The following is a 13,324-nucleotide window of genomic DNA, read 5'->3' as shown; positions in this document are numbered from 1 at the left end:
TAAAGGTTTCAACCAGTCAAGTTAAAGCTGTATTATCCAGGACTCTTGGATATTTGTTAATTACTTCCCCTGGTGTTAAAATTGCCTTAAGACGTCTAAGAGCCACTACAGCAATAAGCATGTTTCAGAAACATTAACAGGCTAATTCCTGATGCAAAGCAACAGGGCACCTGACTGGAGAGCAACACAGCACCGCCTCCAGCTGAGCACCATTATCATTTCAAACAGGGTCAACAGTACAGTGACTATTTAACTGCCCGTGTAATGACATGCTTTAATTACCCCCACAAAGAGCCCCTAGCACTTGCACATTATTCATTTAACAAGATGCAGGGGATGCAGTGGGCCACAGCAACACACATGTACAGCGTTCTCCAACCCATGCTTCAATACCATTTGAAATACACACATGCAGCGACACACAACTCACTGCGATACTTGTCTTATGCACCTACTATTTGCACGTGTTGGCAGTGGCCCACTATTGTACCTTAATTTAAATATTCAATTCAGTTATTTTGTGCCATCATGCTAATGCTTACTGATTGTTCACACTAGTCAGAGTCTGGTGACATGTTGCAATGACTGCAACAGTAAAGAGGCACTTAATTTTTAATGTGAAATCTCAAAAAGAAAAAAAAATTACACAATAAAACTAAATCAGCAAAATACTAACTGGATGTGATAAATCTACTTTTTCGCATCTTTTAAAACTTGTAAATAAGGAGGAAAAGGTACATTGTACGCTTACAGTCTCTGCCTAACAAAAAAAAAAAAAATCAGTTTCATTCTGACCTGAAATGCAGCAACCATAAACATTCAGAGGAGCTTCTTTGTGCGTCCCGAGTTCGGACCCACTACAGGTCAATCAGGCCTCATATGTTTAAAGATACACCCACAGCCTGCAACACTGCAACAAAACAGATTCATGCCTTCTGCACACAGCAGACATAAAATCCTCCATTTATCAATACAACATGCATGTTTTAATCTCCATTCTCTTTAAAAGCAAGAATGTGTTCACCTCATTTACTAAGTTACATAGTGCCTCAGATGCTGTCAGCAGAGAATGCAGTACTCTAGGCAGTTATAATGTACAAATCAACAATTGAAAAGACTATAGTCTTAAATTTCATTAATTAATGGGAACATGCTGCACATTTACTATAGAAAAAAAAAAGCCTGTGCAAATTCACGTCTGCCCACATGGCATCATCTGTACATAAGGCACTCCAGATCCTGTTGGAAATGTCTCCATGACAGCCTATAATTGATTTGAATGGTGGCTTACACATTCAAAAATGACCAAGCTGCTTGGCCAATGACTGGCCATTCACAGTGCAGTGGTTTATGCAAACTGTGGTTTACTCCAAGGCACCAACCTGAGCAAGAATAATGAGTGTATTTTCATACATTGTGGCTACCAGATGTCTCATCCATTTTGGTTTGGCAGACAAGGTGGCAGCATGCACACAGCCATAGTGACTCCTTTTAAAATGAGAGACATCATGATTAGATTTAGATTGTAGAGCAGCAATGATTAATTGATTTGTAGTCAACTATTCAGTTACTCATCAACTATTTTGATAATTGATTAATCAATAACTGAGAAAATTAAAATTTTGATTGCAGCTTCTTTGATGTGCATATTTTTAGTTTTTTTCCCTCTACTATTACAGTAAATGGAATATCTTTTGGCTGTGGCCAAAACAAGACATTTGAGGAAGTCATAGTTGGCTCTGGGAAACAATGACTGGCATTTTAACACTTAAAAAAAAAAAAAAAAATATATATATATATATATATATATATATATATATATATATATGCCAAATAATCAATGAAGAAAAGAAATGGCACAATAATTGATTCATTTTTCAATTCAATTTTATTTATATAGCGCCAATTACAGGTCAAATTGTCTCAAGATGCTTTACAGAACCCATATGCCTGAACCCACAGAGCAAGCCCCAACTGCCCAATCATTCAGCCATTCTGACTGTAATCATGACTGACTGATTAGAGATCCAAAAGATCTCACTATGCTTCAAACTAAAATGTCTGTTGAAGATTAGTGAGACCTGAGGCAGTTTATCAGATTTTGTAGAGTTCTATCAGGAGACAGAGAGCTTTACACAATGTTGTGTGTATATATATATATATATATATATATATATATATATATATTCTACTACACCTGTAGCCAGACTTTGTATTTTCATTTTGTTTTTATGAAAGCCAGAATCTGCAACACCTTACCTTTAAAGAACTGTTGATATATTTTGGTCTAGCTGCTTAACAATTTATCTAGGTAAGGAGGACAGTTCAAATGGGACATTATTGCATTTTGGCTCAGACAGAAAAATGTCCAAATTTAGCAGAAAACCAGTAAAACGGCCAACACCACAGAAAGTCCAAAATCATAAAAAAGCTAAAAAGGATGTAATTCAGTGTTGCCATAAAATTGCCCATAGCAAGTTATGAAGCTTGACCTTAACAAAACGAGGGATTCACTAACCCAACCAGGGTTGAGATTCAAACTGTTATTAAAAATAAATTAGAACATGATTCTCTTCCTGAGGCACTGAGGAAGAAAACAGCCTTCAAATAATTATGGAGAAGTTGTTATTTCCTCCTTGTACACACAGTACCTTGTGTGAATCACAGAATGAACAAAACAAAGCGTTCTCAGAGGAAATCCCGGCTCCCTCCTCCCTGACATTAACACACATCCATTTAATATTAAGAATGTAGTCTAATAGTAATGACATGGGCATCCACAGGGCAGCTGTCCAGACCACTGGCAACAATGCATCTTTGTTAATGACCAAGACAACAACACACATCTCTGACTTGTGATGACAGGCAGTAGTACATAAGCCTTACACAGCATAAAATGTGCAGTGTCTGTTGGGAAGCAACCAGAATAAAGAGGTGAAGAGATGATTATTTTCTTCTGACAGCTTCTTAAGACTAATGTCAGGAGGCAATATACATGGGCGAACCGATTTAACCACTAGCAGTCTTCTTTCTCTTTCTTTCTACACTTAAATTTCTGATTCAGTTCTCAGTCTTCGGCAGAAATTACACACAGAACCAAATTATTGAAAATTCTGGGTTGTTTTATTAAATTTGGGGGTCAGTAAGATGTGCAAGTCTTTATTACCCTATATGACCAGTGCTATAAGTTGCATATGTCTGTTACATGAGATAACAAGACAGAATGTCATCAACAGTACCAGACTATAAATGATCAAAGGAGAGAGCAATGCAATCTTTCGGCTAAACTACAGCTGTGTTTTATTCCTAATGGATAGCAAATATACACTGCTTAAATGTAAAACTTAAAATTGCTATTAAAAATTTCAAAAACTCATATTGCAGGTACAAGTGCATTATGAAGGTGTAATTAGCTCAGAGGCGTAATTAGTAGGCGTAATTTGTAGGTGCAATTAGCTCAGAGATTTAATGTGTTCTGCGGTTCAAGCAATCGCAGATCTGTAACTGAAGAGGATGAGTGGAATATGCATTGAAATCATCTAGTCAGTGACGTTATTCTGAGGGGACACAAACTGTCACATCAGCATCACTGAAGCCCTTCACTATGAGGGATAGTCAAAGAATCCCTGTTGCTTAAGTGGGGCCATAAAAAAATAAAAGCATCAAACATGGTTCCAAGACAAGACCCATGCTGTCAAAATGGGCAACATAAACTGCAAGACCGAAATGAACGGTACAATAAAGTCATGACACTTCAGTTTTGACTTCAATTACCACTCTACAGACACAGTCCTTGCCAATCTCTTGATGGATGTTGGGTATAGCCACCTTTCCTCAGACTGTCAGCTATACTCCACTGTGCCTACATGTTTGTGACAGATAAGAGACTTTGTACTGTGGATGTACTTTCACACATTGACGTGACTTCTTAGAGAGACCATGAAGTTTCATTCAGAAGCAGTTTTTCTCCCAGTCCATTTCAACTGTCCCTGCGATATAGTTGCACACGACAGAGTGATAAAACCATAGCAAATGCATCCACAATGAAAGCACATAATTACAACACAAAGTTCGGTGGCATAAACAAGCGTGCTCCCTCTCTCATTCAAACAGTAGCAACATGCGCTTGTGGTCACATGAGTCTCCTCACTCCTGTCCACAGACCTCCTTTTAAACCTTTTTATTTCTGCCGCTTTATTTTAAAATGTTATTTAAAATTATCACAGACTAAAAGCAAACATTCTATCATGATGAATTGATAAATTAAAAATGAGATGTGAAAACAGGGAATGCTTACATGCAGCCTGAAAAACACTAGTTTTAGTTTATATTTAACACTTTACAGAAATGTCTGTCATAAATCAAAAATTTATTTACTGAATCTGCCAATGGTATGAAGATAATTCTTTTTAGTGTGGTGTGCTGTTAAATTTCTACATTCTCTATGTAGAACATACAAAGTCAAGGGAAGTCTAAAATACAAATATGAGACCCTAAGTACCAATCAGAGAGCTTTTATAAATGGCTGTCATTTCACCTTGTGCTGCTCAGCCTGACTGGCTAATTGCATAATCAATACAGAGCTGAGCTGAATCACAGGTGAGACTCATTGGAGTGGTTTTTCACACAGCAGCCCTAGGACCAGAAGAGGGTGGATGGGGGAGGGAACCACAGCGAGGGAAGATAATTGTTTACTAGAGGCCTATGCAGCAGTCTCCTAGCAACAGCTCTGACAAGCTCCATACCAGGTGTGGCTACCCATGGCAGCCTGCATTAGCCTTTGGCTCTGCGAGTGTGTGTGCATCCAAAATATAGCTAACTACTAGACAGAAGAGGGGAGAGAGGGATGAAGACAGACATACAGTATATGAGCTGAAGTACACAAATGAGCTCAGCTCTAGTTTTCACATCTACAAAAACGGAAAGTGTTTGAATGGAAGACAACCAGAATTTTTTTTTAAAAAAAGCAAAAAAGTTAACCTAATAAGCATTTCGAAAAATCATTTTTAAAAATTCAGTCCAGTCCCAAATGGTATATACACACCTATGAGTACCAGGCTAAAAACAACATACTGTACATAGTCTTGTTAGTTTATATTACAGCATGTTTTCTAGCATCGAAGTACAAACATGGTTGCTTTCAAAAGATGGCATTCACTCGTTTTTATGGAATGAAAAAAAAATCAGATTAAAACCTAGACTGCAATTGTAAATTTAGAGACAGTCAGCGTTTCCCTCCTTCATAAAGAGTTGGACATGAAGAGATTGCATGCATCCAGTTTCTGGTGTTGGATTGGTTTACGAAAGATACATAAATTGATAGACAAACCGTCCATTTCCATTATTACATCCACTTTACACAACAATTTGCCAGGTGTTGGTACAAATGAACAAGTTTTTTTTCACACCACTAGTTGCATCACAAGCATTACATGAATGAAACACCATGTCTCAAGGGGAAACTACTCCAAAGAGTGTATCCTTACCTACATTTGTATAATTCATGTATTGAGACAGATTAGGGAGTCTGACCTTGACTTATTTCTTGTACACGTAAGCCAAGCTCTTGTACTTTACCTGCTTGAACAAGTAAGAAAAGACATGTAGAACAATGTCTGACAGTACCACAAAGTACTACAGCAACATTATGCGCACATGTGGCAGGTAAGAAGTTTGAACTTGCTCCAGCAAAAACAGTTTTCAGAACATCTGTGCAGATTAACATGTCATTTAAATGAGAATACCATCATCTGTACCTCACTGTTGAGATGGGCAGACACGTGAAACTAACTACACACCAAGGCAATGCATGAGCAGTAGCCCAAACAAAGCAACCTAGCACACACTTTATCCCACGATCATAGACAGACTCCAGGCGCTGGGTGATCTAACCTCTATTTTCCTGCAAATATACTCTCTTGACTGCCTGTTAAAATACCATGATGTGAAATTCTGACATTTACACCTATTCTGCTCAGTAATAAATGAGATTGATGGCCGGTGTAGATGGATTACAGTTCCGGCTAACTGCATGCATCCAGTTACTAGCAGAGTGAGAATGAAGGTCTGATACAAATCCAGATCAGATACAGTTACAGTTACAAGGCAGGCTCACATCAAACGGACGTCCGGCTGATGTAGCTGGAGGGTGGGGAGGGAGAGGCAGAGAAATTACACTGGCAATTTCATTAGTGATCAAATGGAACTAAGACATGTCCATAAGCCTTGCTCTCTCTGCTGAAGTGCACACACAGCAAGGGCCAACAAAATAGAAACTCAATCAGAACGGCCACACAAAGCCTTAACTTGGTCAACTGCCTGCCAAGCCTTGCTAATGTTTGACATCCATACCATTGGATTCAAATAGGCTCTGCTAATTTCTGATCAATTACACACAAGCACGGTTTCTTAAAGTAATAGTTAAAATATTTAGGAAAATGTAGAGGAACAAGACGGACATTTGGTTCAGTCCGTAACGTCAGACGGGTGGGGGTGAGGTGGGGGGTTACGAGCCAATCCGAATATTTGGTTCGGAACCTCAGACGGTGATGAGGGGACGGACGAAACGTAACAGAACAGAGTGAGCCACTCATTGCAATCGGTTTGCAGCGTCTGATTGCGGGTGAGTGAGCGAACTGACAAACCGAATACCGATCGTGCAACATCGCTCAGTGGGTGGGGGTGGCTGAATCCAAATACTCGGATCTCAAAATAAATATTGGGATACCACCATAACGGCCGAATATTCCGATATCCGGGTCCAGCCCTACCATCTTCCCTTCACTCCCACCTCACCCAGTCAAGGCAGATAGCTGCCCTCCCCGAGTCTAGTTTTGCCGGACATTTCTTCATATTAAAAGGGAGTTTTTCCTTCTCACAGTCACCAAGAGTTACTCAAATGGAATCATTTGGATTTGTATCTCTTTCTAATATCAAATTAATATTATATTGTCTTTTTATGTGACATGCCCTTGCTCAGTGTTTATGCTAAGCTTGGCTAACCATATCCTGGCTCCAGTTGTGTACTTATGTGCTTAAAACCTTAGCATATTGTTACATGGTAGACAAAACAAAAAACAACAAATTCGACAGAAATAACAATACAAAGTAATAAACATTGATCCAAATATAAGGACATATATACTGTGATCCTGAACTGCAAGAAAATAAACTGAGTGTAGGCTGTGCTCAGAGGTACTCCTCACTGGCATGCTTGTAAGACAAGCCAGAGCTAGACAATCTGTCAGATTTCCATTGAAAGGATAAGAATCATACAGTTTGGTGAATTAGTCATCAGTGACTGCATCAAACTGGTGTGATGATAGCAGGACCGAGAAGAGAAGAGGCTATGATGTCTGTCTCTTCACAGAAACAGTAGCCAATCCCAGAAGCACAGCCCAACCTCACTATACCACACTGGTAGACAAGAAGAGCTCTTTGAGAACTGACTTAAAGCCAGTTGAGAAAGTAGTGGGTATTTTAGTAACTCAGCTTCTCAAGGTCTATTTGAAAATCCCTTCCTTTACCAGATGATCTGGAAAAGTGGTTTGATAAGGGAGCAACCCACACATAAATGGTTTGTACTTATGTGTGCTTTAGCAGCAGTAGTGACATTGAGTTTTGATTTAATTGATGAATATCTCTCCAGTTTCACTAATTTGTGCACATTTGCAAAACCATGCATGCCACAATAATGCCAAGGTTCTCATAAAGAATAATATATGTAGACTGCATTAAGTATGGACTTCAGCACACATCATTAAAAAGCCAACCCGTGCTGCATTTAACCATTCACATTAACATATCACAAGTTAGGAGTCAGAATTAGGTCCCTACAGTAAAATTATTTTTACATGGTTTCATTTTCAGACTGCTGCTGATGTCTGCATGCAAGATGAGAGAAGAGTTTCATCCTCACTCATTTCCATGGGGCTAAAAATGGGCAATGGGCCAGATGACACAGCCAATAGTACACTGCATCTTTGTTTCTTCAGTGAGGAAAGCAACAACGCCACAGCCAGCGACCCCGCAGGCTTGTTGTGACATCTGGCACTGGAATAGTGCACCGTTATCAGCTGGGGGCACTTAGCAGAAGGACAACACACCAGAATAGCCCTCTTCACCTCTGCCTCGAGGTGTCTGTCAAGGTGGCAAGAGACTGTCAGTGGTTCATATTCTATGTGACGTGAACCAAGTGGACAATCCAGATAAATCCAGGGTTGTCCTCAAAGAAACAGTGAACTCAGGTGTTCAACCAACTGGTGATCTAACAATAGCCTCACAGCCTTTAATATGTAAAAATCACATCATTGTTATTTATCCCTGAGGCTTACAAATGTTAGTTAAGATAGCTGTAAATGTACTAAAGGTGCTGCCATGAAGAGCTGCAAGAACCCAGAGATCATTAAAAACAAACTGAATCAGACATGTGATGCCTTCAACTCAAAAAACATTGAATCTACTTTCAAGACGACAGCACTAGCACAGTAAAGTGTTCATCATTAACACCTACATATTACAGTAATTTATCATTTTATCAGAATTCTAAACCTTTTACTGCTTAATTTACCAAAGAGCCTTTCTTTGTTATTGACCAGTGTGTTTGGTCTGTATTTTCTGAATAGCCAAAGACATTCACATCATTATTAGAAGAATCTGGAACTACTGATTTTAGGGCAGTTTGTTTAAAAATATTTCCTTAACCATTCAATTGATCACCAGAATTATGGCAACTTACCTTTCACAGTCATTCTGTTGACTAGTTTTTCAATCAATTAAGAAATTATGGTTCATAACTCAAGAATCAGATGAATTTTGGTTCAAAAATGACACAAGCAGTTAATGCATTATTAAAATAGCTGTAGATTGATTTTTTTTGTCCTCACTAGTACAGTTACTTCTGCATCAACACTACTTTAGAAATCTGAATAAAATCAGGAGCTTCATTTCCAAGAACAGTACAACAAAACATTTTCTAAAGCGAGTGACAGAATGTGCACTGAAACTCAATATTGTCGACGCAAGAACTACATTCTATCAAATAACTGAAAGTGTGTTCACTGCTACAGTCAAAGTGCTTAGATTGTTTTTTTACTGCATGTATTCCTTATTCATCAGCAGTCATTCATCTGCAGTCAGATGAGGTTAACTGCCCTGGAGGGGGGCACCTGGCAACCACAGCAGGAGAGGATGCTGCAAGACGTTGAAGTGGAAAGAAATGTGAAAACCAGCCAGCAGTACACACCACCCAATGGTCCCGAGGCATCATTCACTACAGATGAACACATATTTCTAACTCATGACATAATGTCATTCATTTATCATTACAGCAGAGAATGAAATGAAACAGCACATCCAACACCTAAAACCAGGCTGCATCCCATTCTCCTACACCTGGGAAAACTTGTCAGTTTAATATTGCAAAATGTGGACATTTCATGGATGCGGTCTTTTCAAAATGTTTCACTTTCAAAGAAATAAAACATTTTCTAGTACATTAAATTTACTTTTTCTTTGCGTGGTACTTCCCTCAGTCATCCAACAAAACCAGTCATGTGAACCACTCTCTAAGTCTTAAAGCAAGTGTCACCTAATGGACTACATTCTGCTAAGCTGAAATTAATGAATTTGCCTTTAACACTTTTATTAATCAGCAAAATCTTGAGATAAAAAGCATCGTCCTAACCATTCTTCCACAGGAGAAGTAAGAGTTTCCCTGACAGGATCTACATATCAAAGCATTTCCCCAGTCTGATCACCCCATCTTGTCCTTGGCAGGTGCAAGCGAGTGAAATGTAACAAAGCCAATCCTCATATATCAGGGTAACTTTAAAGGATGACCCAGATGACACTGTGAAACATTGTAGCTGCAATCGGATCTTCATAAAGCATGCAATCGCTTAGCCCTGATGTGTGTAAACTCTCATAAGGACAGTTTGTTGCTAAGCACCCCCATTTAATGAGGTCCACCTCCTCTGGATAGACATGTGACCCAAGACCTTTACCAAACCATTATGGACCTTGGTAGAAGTTTGGCACAAATTTGAGTAACTAAAGCGCAGTTTATTAAGCTAAAACAGATAAGACAGGCTCTTTGACTGAAGTCTTACATGACTGAGCTTTTTGTACCTGGAGATGGACACAATTTGGGAAGCAAAAAGCAATCATTTAAAAAGCTTAAAAGACACTACTTTAATAATCTATTAATCATTTGAGTTATTCAATAAACAGCTTGATGGCTCCATGTTCTCAAATGTGAGAATCTGGGAACACTCTTATAAATCTATAACTTTGGAAGCTTTTGGATCATTAATTAAACATTTGATGATTCCTTATTTTCTAGGATATTGATGAGCTTTTCTCACTGTTCTTTCACTATTTTCGGTTAATCCAACATTCAGTTCAATAACTGGCAGGATAATCAAAAGAATAAAAAAAATTATGAGATGCAGTTCCACCTGTAAAGACACATACACATGACTAGGGATGTCCGATATTGGCTTTTTTGCCAAAAACCGATATGCCGATATCAACCGATATGCTGTTCAACTAATTTGAGGCAACATCACATCTCCTGTCATGGAATTAACACATCATGTCTAATTTTATTGTGATGCGTTCTCAAATGCAATAAGGCTTTCCAAATGTAAATATTGTCTGTGCAAAATAAGAAAACTACTTCAACTTAAGTTATGGAAAAAATGCCTTTTTATATTGTCTCAAACAATAGTTCATGCTCTCCTTCCCACCCTCGAAGCATACTCTCACACTGAAAAATTGTAGAAAATGTACTATAGGAGAAGATTAGGCCTAAAGTATTAACATCAGGGGTGCTAATAATTATGGCACACATGATTTGAAGTAAAAGAATTATTTCTTAATGTCTGTTTTTTTCCCCACTGAATACATGCACTTGAATTAAAGGTTGAATTTTCCTCTTTTTTCCATTGTGGTCCAATATTATTGAGAAAAAAATTGAATTTATTAGAAGCTAAAGAACACATCTTAACCAGAGGTGCCAATTATTAAAGAGGGCGCTGTAATTGACTGAACGGGAGAACTTTTACTGAAACAGAGTGCTGCTGTAGAGCACTGCGTGTACTAAAGAGATGTGTTGCTGCAGGTGTGTAGGCAGACACAGCACACAGGGAGGACTAAACTGCACAAATGTTCATTACGATGCTCTCAAGAGATCACACTTACTGGCCATGCAAACTGGAAGGGGATCAGAATCTTGCCAGCATCGTCGATCTTATTCGGGTTATTCTTGGCGCTCTTAAAAGAAAACATATTTCCACCGAGAACTTGCGTAGATCCAGCTCCGAACGTGCAGAAACCGCTGGTGGTGACCTCCATCTGGTACTCCTTCAGGCACACTTTGAAATAAGTGTCGCACTCGTCTCGAGTGCAGCGCAGGTCCTGGGAGCTCCTGGAGCCGTCGCAGCACTCCCCGTCCGCCAACTCGCCGTTTACATTCTCCACAGAGATCAGCTGCAGCTCGAAATAGCCGGTTGACTGGGACACCTGGAAACAACACGTTAAAAAACCCTCTATTAAATATAGGCCAGTATAAAACAGACTACAGTAGCGTTTGTGCTGTTTAATTCGGTGCGTAAAGATGGGCAAGTGTCCAAACAGTGCCTTACTCGCAGTTAAATCCATTATTAGGGCTTTGCAGATTGGGTGGATGAGCCAAAATTATTTGTAGCAGCATGAATGGAGCTCGTGAACAGGCTATAGTTTGCATGCTGGGCTCTTCAGACAATCAGGTTACTCTGAGACGAGCACCAAATTACCCGCTGCAGCAGCCAATTGATGCAATGCAACTTCCAACTTGTTTGGTTCAGGCCTCATTCTACCCCCTAAAAGAAACGCACAGGACTCCAAAATGGAGAGTAGCCTGTATCAGTTCCTTAGACTTCAATCTTGTCGTGGTAACACGATCACATGCTCCACAGCTACGTAATTCAATTATCGATTAATGTGATGCAAAAATGCAATGCCGGAGCGAATACATCTGCCCACGCCCACCAACTTTTCACTATGCTCATTTAAAACATTTATTTTATTTACGGAGTGCAATATTATTTATTAGATTACAGCCTCTTTTTTTTTTTTTTTTTTTTTTACCTCCGTCCATAACGTCAACAGCAGGCACACTATTGGGAAGCAATTCCTAATCCTGGTGCGATTCCACATGCCTCCGATTAATTAGAGTGACATGGGGGGAAAGAAGCGATACGAAAAGACAAACAGCCGCAGACCCGGCGACTAGTTCCTCCTCTCCTGACATGCAAAAACACAAATCTTCGCATGCGTGTGTTCTTCAGGCGTCCAGATTTCACCGAAGCATTACATGTGAGAGCAGGCGGCGGATTGCAGCGCAGTGATGGTCCATGCACAGGAGTGTCCCTCCGTCAAATCTCTCCACACAGCAACTGAGATGTTTCGTAGCCACAGCCTGAGGAGAGGATGTCTGCTTTGATTGGCAGATCCGCAAACCACTTACAAATTGGCCTGCGGGCAGTCTCTGAACCAACCGGATTAAGGGGCGGACAATAGTATAATAACCCCCCACCCACCTTCACCTCCACCCTCCTCCCGCTCCTTCTCCTCCCAAAACTTGAATTACACTGGCTCTCTATTGAGCTTCATTTAGACAAAGCGCATTACAGCGCGCAAACAAAGCAGGGGTCGGCTTTAATTAAACGCAGCCGCACAGATATTATAATGAGTCGGGCCATTAGAGTTTTTTCTTCTTTCTTCGAATTAGGACCTTATCGGCGCTGCATAGCGCTTAATTACAGTCCTAATTGGGCTCTGGGACAGATCCGGATCAGACTGCTTGCATTCTGCCATGAGGTGTAACTTCATTCAAAACAGTGAAGCACAATATGCTCATAGACTTTTAAAAATTTCTGGATTTAACAGTTATTAAAGTGATCACATTAAAAAATGTTTACCTGATCATTTCTGTCTGCTTTTTATTTGCCTATAATGAAGCTTAAAACTGGATGTGTATTCCGTTTGTGATATGATTGTAGGAGCTCAAAGAAACACACCCTTCACCTTAATGTTTCTGCAGCATCCATGCCTATTAAAAGTAGAACTGCCCCACAACGCAGCAGTTTTCAGTCAATACATTGTAGCAGTGTAGAGCGCCCCCTACTGCCTATGCAACACTGACCAGTTTACATGACATGACGACTGCAAAATCAGACATGCTGTATTGTTCTCCTTATTCTTGAATGAAAAAATATTTATGGTGCAAAACATTTCCCCTTCAGATAGTCTGTCATTCAGGCTGCTTTGCTCTTTTATTAAA

General features: G+C 39.5%; 1 protein-coding gene across 3 annotated transcripts in view; it reads right to left on the bottom strand.

Annotated features, from left to right (window-relative positions):
• Nucleotides 1–12,506, bottom strand: part of jag2b (jagged canonical Notch ligand 2b) — a 71,289-nt gene extending 58,783 nt beyond the window's left edge. Inside the window, exons 1-2 of one of the 3 annotated variants that reach the window (XM_051960899.1) lie at nucleotides 12,130–12,506; nucleotides 11,203–11,523 (exon numbers count right to left, since the gene is read on the bottom strand). In XM_051960899.1, coding sequence (XP_051816859.1) covers nucleotides 11,203–11,523; nucleotides 12,130–12,198 — 390 coding nt within the window. In that variant the 5' untranslated portion in view covers nucleotides 12,199–12,506. Of the gene's footprint in view, nucleotides 1–11,202; nucleotides 11,524–11,645; nucleotides 11,871–12,129 lie in introns of those variants that run through there. The other 2 variants (XM_051960900.1, XM_051960901.1) reach the window with 2 other exon arrangements.
• Between the last annotated feature and the right edge of the window lie 818 nt (nucleotides 12,507–13,324).

This window comes from Acanthochromis polyacanthus, chromosome 16 (genome assembly GCF_021347895.1).
Source record: "Acanthochromis polyacanthus isolate Apoly-LR-REF ecotype Palm Island chromosome 16, KAUST_Apoly_ChrSc, whole genome shotgun sequence".
In the NCBI taxonomy this organism is placed as follows: Eukaryota; Metazoa; Chordata; class Actinopteri; family Pomacentridae; genus Acanthochromis; species Acanthochromis polyacanthus.
The sequence above is the reverse complement of the archived record's forward strand: the minus strand, read 5'-3'. Positions and strand labels throughout refer to the sequence as shown.